The sequence below is a fragment of the Rhinoderma darwinii genome, chromosome 4, assembly GCF_050947455.1.
Source record: "Rhinoderma darwinii isolate aRhiDar2 chromosome 4, aRhiDar2.hap1, whole genome shotgun sequence".
Taxonomy (NCBI): domain Eukaryota; kingdom Metazoa; phylum Chordata; class Amphibia; order Anura; family Rhinodermatidae; genus Rhinoderma; species Rhinoderma darwinii.
Genome location: NC_134690.1, coordinates 11,924,363 through 11,931,690, shown reverse-complemented (window position 1 = coordinate 11,931,690; position 7,328 = coordinate 11,924,363). Strand labels below are relative to the sequence as shown.

Below are 7,328 nucleotides of genomic sequence, written 5' to 3'. Positions count from 1 at the left end.
CATACAGCCCCCTGTAGATAACGCCATACAGTCCCCTCTGTAGATAACGCCATACAGCCCCCTGTAGATAACACCATACAGCCCCCCTGTAGATAACGCCATACAGCCCCCCTGTAGATAACGCCATACAGCCCCCTCTGTAGATAACGCCATACAGACCCCCCTGTAGATAACGCTATACAGCCCCCTGTAGATAACGCCATACAGCCCCCCCTGTAGATAACTCCATACAGCCCCCCTGTAGATAACGCCATACAGCCCCCCCTGTAGATAACGCCATACAGGCCCCCTGTAGGGAACGGCATACAGCGTCCCCCCTGTAGGGAACGCCATACAGTCCCCCTCTGTAGATAACGCCATACAGACCCCCCTGTAGATAACGCCATACAACCCCCTCTGTAGATAGCGCCATACAGCCCTCACTTGAGATAACGCCATACAGCCCCCCTGTAGGTAACGCCATACAGTCCCCCTGTAGATAACGCCATACAGCCCCCCCTGTAGGGAACGCCATACAACCCCCTCTGTAGATAACGCCATACAGCCCCCCTGTAGAGAACGCCATACAGCCCCCCATGTAGAGAACGCCATACAGCCCCCTGTAGAGAACGCCATACAGCCCCCCATGTAGAGAACGCCATACAGCCCCCCTGTAGAGAACGCCATACAGCCCCCCTGTAGATAACGCCATACAGCCCCCCTGTAGATAACGCCATACAGCCCCCTCCTGTAGATAACGCCATACAGCCCCCTGTAGATAACGCCATACAGCCCCCCTGTAGATAACGCCATACAGCCCCCCTGTAGATAGCGCCATACAGCCCCCCATGTAGAGAATGCCATACAGCCCCCCCTGTAGATAACGCCATACAGCCCCCCCTGTAGGGAACGCCATACAGCCCCCTGTAGATAACTCCATACATCCCCCTGCAGATAACGCCATACAGCCCCCTCTGTAGATAGCGCCATACAGCACCCTCTGTAGAGAACGCCATACAGCCCCCCTGTAGATAACGCCATACAGCCCCCCTGTAGATAACGCCATACAGCCCACTCTGTAGATAACGCCATACAGCCCCCTGTAGATAACGCCATACAGCCCCCCCTGTAGATAACGCCATACAACCCCCTCTGTAGATAGCGCCATACAGCCCTCCCTGTAGATAACGCCATACAGCCCCCCTGTAGGTAACGCCATACAGCCCCCCTGTAGATAACGCCATACAGCCCCCTCCTGTAGATAACGCCATACAGCCCCCCTGTAGATAACGCCATACAGCCCCCCCCTGTAGATAACGCCATACAGCCCCCCTGTAGGGAACGCCATACAGCCCCCCTGTAGATAACTCCATACATCCCCCTGCAGATAACGCCATACAGCCCCCTCTGTAGATAGCGCCATACAGCCCCCTCTGTAGAGAACGCCATACAGCCCCCCCTGTAGATAACACCATACATCCCCCCCTGTAGATAACGCCATACAGCCCCCTGTAGATAATGCCATACAGCCCACTCTGTAGATAACGCCATACAGCCCCCTGTAGATAACGCCATACATCCCCCTGCAGATAACGCCATACAGCCCCCCTGTAGATAACGCCATACATCCCCCTGCAGATAACGCCATACAGCCCCCTCTGTAGATAGCGCCATACAGCCCCCCCCCCCCCGTAGGGAACGCCATACAGCCCCCTCTGTAGATAACGCCATACAGACCCCCCTGTAGATAACGCTATACAGCCCCCTGTAGATAACGCCATACAGCCCCCCCTGTAGATAACTCCATACAGCCCCCCTGTAGATAACGCCATACAGCCCACTCTGTAGATAACGCCATACAGCCCCCTGTAGATAACGCCATACAGCCCCCCCTGTAGATAACGCCATACAACCCCCTCTGTAGATAGCGCCATACAGCCCTCCCTGTAGATAACGCCATACAGCCCCCCTGTAGGTAACGCCATACAGCCCCCCTGTAGATAACGCCATACAGCCCCCTCCTGTAGATAACGCCATACAGCCCCCCCCTGTAGATAACGCCATACAGCCCCCCCCTGTAGATAACGCCATACAGCCCCCCCTGTAGGGAACGCCATACAGCCCCCCTGTAGATAACTCCATACATCCCCCTGCAGATAACGCCATACAGCACCCTGTAGATAACGCCATACAGTCCCCCCTGTAGATAATGCCATACAGCCCACTCTGTAGATAACGCCATACAGCCCCCTGTAGATAACGCCATACAGCCCCCCTGTAGATAACACCATACAGCCCCCCTGTAGATAATGCCATACAGCCCACTCTGTAGATAACGCCATACAGCCCCCTGTAGATAACGCCATACAGCCCCCCTGTAGATAACACCATACAGCCCCCCTGTAGATAATGCCATACAGCCCACTCTGTAGATAACGCCATACAGCCCCCTGTAGATAACGCCATACAGCCCCCCTGTAGATAACACCATACAGCCCCCCTGTAGATAACGCCATACATCCCCCTGCAGATAACGCCATACATCCCCCTGCAAATAACGCCATACAGCCCCCCTGTAGATAACGCCATACATCCCCCTGCAGATAACGCCATACAGCACCCTCTGTAGAGAACGCCATACAGCCCCCCTGTAGATAACGCCATACAGCCCCCCCTGTAGATAACGCCATACAGCCCCCTCTGTAGATAACGCCATACAGCCCCCTGCAGATAACGCCATACAGCCCCCTCTGTAGATAGCGCCATACAGCCCCTCTGTAGATAACGCCATACAGCCCCCCTGTAGAGAACGCCATACAGCACCCCTTGTAGATAACGCCATACAGCCCCCCCCCCCCCCCGTAGGGAACGCCATACAGCGTCCCCACTCCCAAAAAAATGCGACCTACAGTGTGTCCTACAAAAGACATGTATCCCCTCTCCACAGGATATCCACAGGACAGGGGATATATGTGTGATCGCTGGCAGCGATAGGGGGAACGGGGGACTGAAAGTCCCCTGAAGTTCTCCATGACTAACCTCTGACTTCCGGGGTCTGCGCAGCTCAATAACAATGAAAGGAGCGCTGGTCACGCATGCGCACAAGCGGGACCGGCGCTCCATTCATTTCTCCGGAGCTGCCGACACAGACCCCGGAAGTCCGAGGTTTGTGATGGAGAACTTCAGGGGACTTTCAGTCCCCCGTTCTCCCTAACAATGCCAGCGATCACACATGTATCCCCTGTCCTGTGGATATCCTGTGGAGAGGGGATACATGTCCTGTGGAGATCCTGTGGAGAGGGGATACATGTCCTGTGGAGAGGGGATACATGTCCTGTGGAGAGGGGATACATGTCCTGTGGAGAGGGGATACATGTCCTGTGGAGAGGGGATACATGTCCTGTGGAGAGGGGATACATGTCCTGTGGAGAGGGGATACATGTCCTGTGGAGAGGGGATACATGTCCTGTGGAGAGGGGATACATGTCCTGTGGAGAGGGGATACATGTCCTGTGGAGAGGGGATACATGTCCTGTGGAGAGGGGATACATGTCCTGTGGAGAGGGGATACATGTCCTGTGGAGAGGGGATACATGTCCTGTGGATATCCTGTGGAGAGGGGATACATGTCCTGTGGAGAGGGGATACATGTCCTGTGGAGAGGGGATACATGTCCTGTGGAGAGGGGATACATGTCCTGTGGAGAGGGGATACATGTCCTGTGGAGAGGGGATACATGTCCTGTGGAGAGGGGATACATGTCCTGTGGAGAGGGGATACATGTCCTGTGGAGAGGGGATACGTGTCCTGTGGAGAGGGGGGTACATGTCCTGTGGAGAGGGGGATACATGTCCTGTGGAGAGGGGGATACATGTCCTGTGGAGAGGGGGATACATGTCCTGTGGAGAGGGGATACATGTCCTGTGGAGAGGGGATACATGTCCTGTGGATGTCCTGTGGAGAGGGGATACATGTCCTGTGGAGAGGGGATACATGTCCTGTGGAGAGGGGATACATGTCCTGTGGAGAGGGGATACATGTCCTGTGGAGAGGGGATACATGTCCTGTGGAGAGGGGGATACATGTCCTGTGGAGAGGGGATACATGTCCTGTGGAGAGGGGATACGTGTCCTGTGGAGAGGGGATACATGTCCTGTGGATGTCCTGTGGAGAGGGGATACATGTCCTGTGGAGAGGGGATACATGTCCTGTGGATGTCCTGTGGAGAGGGGATACATGTCTTTTGTTTAATGGCAGAGCGGGGAGATACCTCCCTGAATTCCCCATGATACTTACGTAGGTCGTTGATATGGTGATGCGTCCGTCTATCGCAGTCCGGACTAGCCTCCCTGGACGACGCTGCAGCCCATGTGACTGCGGTCACATGGGACGCCACGTCATCCCAGGAGGCCAGACAGAAGGAAGGAGGAGGGCGTTCTGGGTAAGTATGTTTTTTTTTTTTCTTAGTTGCAACTTTTTGCAGCGTAATGGCTGCGAATACGCCGCAAAAGTCGCAACACTTGCCTTTCTGTTGCGTGTTTTGCATCCCCATTGAATTCAATAGGGAAAATCCGCAACGGAAAATCAAGAAAAACGCAGCATAAATAAACATGGATTTCAATTCCGCACCGCAGGTCAATTTATTAACTTTTGCGCTGTGGGTTTTTTTTCCGCAGTGCGGGTACGAGATTTACTACATCTCATCCACTTTGCTGCTGCTGTAAATGCTGCGGAATTTCTTCACAGTATTCCGTTGCGGAAATTCCGCAGCATTTACGATACATGGGAACCCGGCCTTAGTGCAGCAAAATGTGGCGCTAGTCTGAAGGGGTTGAATATTTTAAGCAATCAGCGTTTTTCAATGTCTCATTATATTGGTTTGGGATTTTTGTGAGTGCCATTTGTAACCCAGACAAATCTGTCGGGTGTGAATACTTTTGCAATACAATGAATATATATTTTTTCCCCTTCCCTACAGTATATAGTGCATTTCTAGGACTCCTTGTACCATCAGTGAAGTCTTTGGAGCACAGCGTATAACAGATTGCTCTTGCTCCATGCCTCACAATTGATTGCTATATGTTGGGTTTGAATACTTTTGCAATACAATGAATATATCAGTTTTTTTCTTCTCTATAGTATATAGGGCATGTCTAAAACTCCTGGTAGCGTCAGTGGAGTCTTTGGAGCGCAGCGTATAACAGATTGCTCCTGCTCCATGTCTCACAATCGATTCCTGCCGCTATATGTTGGATGTGAATACTTTTGCAATACAAAGAATATTTTTTTCCCCATTCTCTATAGTATATAGTTCATTTCTGGAACTCCTGGTAGCATCAGTGAAGTCTTTGGAGCGCAGCGTATAACAGATTGCTCCTGCTCCATGTCACAATTGATTGCTGCCGCTATATGTTGGATGTGAATACTTTTGCAATACAATGAATATATCAGTTTTTTTCTTCTCTATAGTATATAGGGCATGTCTAGAACTCCTGGTAGCGTCAGTGAAGTCTTTGGAGCGCAGCGTATAACAGATTGCTCCTGCTCCATGTCTCACAATTGATTGCGGCCGCTATAGGACAGTCAGCAGGTTTCTCGGAAAGCACCTGGTGTAAAACTAGTTTAATGTATGGGCACAGCCGTGTTTTCTGTCACACTCCAGTTTTACGACTGAAATAAACCATTGAATTATTTCTCCTGTAGAAAGGCCTGACCTCGTCCCCATCCGTTATCCCGAGTGGTATATATGTATTCGATCACTCATTGATTTTACAATAGTCCGTGATTGGCAGAGTCATTTTGCATTGCTAGTTAATCTCCGGGCCCATCATGGTAATATTGTATGTAGAGATTTAGTATGACCGACCGGGGTCTCTGCCTATATGAGAAATGCCTCTTAAAGTAATTACATCACGGACCGGCTTCACTCTTAAAGGGGAACTACCCAAAATTCTATATAAAATCCCCTATGCTACATGTGAAGTTACCGACCAACCTTGCGCGGATCCAAATCACCATCCAAATCAATGTTCACAGTCTTGGGTTTTAGCCAATTTTGTCGTTTTACTTTTCGTTTTTCCATCGCTGCATTCCAAGAGCCGTAACTTTTTGGATTTTTCCGTCGACGTAGCCGTATGCGGGCTCGATTTTTGCGAGACGAGTTGTAGTTTTTAATGGTACCATTTATTGTACCCTATAATGTATGGAAAACTGAAAGAAAAAGTCTTTGTTCGGTGGCATGAGAAAAAACTGCGATTCCGCCATTGTTTTCTGGGTTTCGCTTTTACGATGTTCACCGTGCGATCAAAACGACAACTTAACTTTATTCTGCGGGTCAATACGATTACCCTTAACGACCGCCAATACACCTTATCAGGGCGCTCTGAGATAAGCCCGGCACGGGTGTCATGTGCCGGCTAAAGCGGGTGTCGGGCAGTCTAAAGACAGCCGGACACCTGCACTAACGGGCAGGATCGATTTCAACATCGATCTCTCCCGTTTAACCCCTTAGATGCGGCGCTCAATAGCGAGAGCCGCATTCCAAGAGGTTTTGGGGGGAGGGAGCTCCCTCGCTCACCCCACCGGCAACCTACAATTTCAATCGCTGGGTGCCAATGGCAGCCCGGGGCCTAACAAAGGCCCCCAGGTCTGCCTGTAGTGGATGCCTGCTAAGCCTGAGGCGTGACCTAGCAGGGGACTGTCAGTTTTACACTGACGGAATAATACACTGCAATACAGAAGTATTGCAGTGTATTATAAAAGTGGTCAGAAGATCGCATAGTGGAGCCCCCTAGTGGGACTAAAAATAAAGTTATCAAAAAGTTTAATAAAGTTAATAATAATTCAATAAAAATCCCAAATAAAAAAAATTAAAAACCCACTTTTTACCTTATAAAATACTTTAATATGAAAAAAAAAAAAATAATAAAACATTACACAAATATTTGGTATCGCCGCGTCCATAACGACCCCACCTATAAAGAGATAATGTTATTTAACACGCACGGTGAACGCCGTAAAAAATAAAATAAAAAACAACGCCGGAATTGCTGTTTTCTGTTCATCCTGCCTTAAAACAAATGTGATAAAAAGTGATCAAAAATTCGCATCTACTCCAAAATGGTGCCAATAAAAACGAGAAGTCGTCCCGCAAAAAAAAAAGCCGTCATACAGCCGCATCGGTGGAAAAATACAACAATTATGGCTCTTGAGACATGGCGACACAAAAACAAATAATTTTGAAAATAAAGTGTTTTACTGTGTAAGGGCTTATTCAGATGAATGGGATGTACGTCCGTGCAACGTGCGTGATTTTCACGCGGTTCGCACGGACCTGTGTTACTCTATGG

The 7,328-nt window shown here is 50.0% G+C and overlaps 1 protein-coding gene across 1 annotated transcript in view; it reads left to right on the top strand.

Annotated features, from left to right (window-relative positions):
* The first annotated feature begins 4,288 nt into the window (after positions 1 to 4,288).
* The window catches only part of LOC142759700 (L-gulonolactone oxidase-like), a 167,850-nt gene continuing 164,810 nt past the window's right edge, over positions 4,289 to 7,328 (top strand). The window contains exon 1 of the mRNA XM_075862169.1: positions 4,289 to 4,420. Within this exon, the coding sequence (XP_075718284.1) occupies positions 4,289 to 4,420 (132 nt within the window). The remainder of the gene's footprint in view (positions 4,421 to 7,328) is intronic.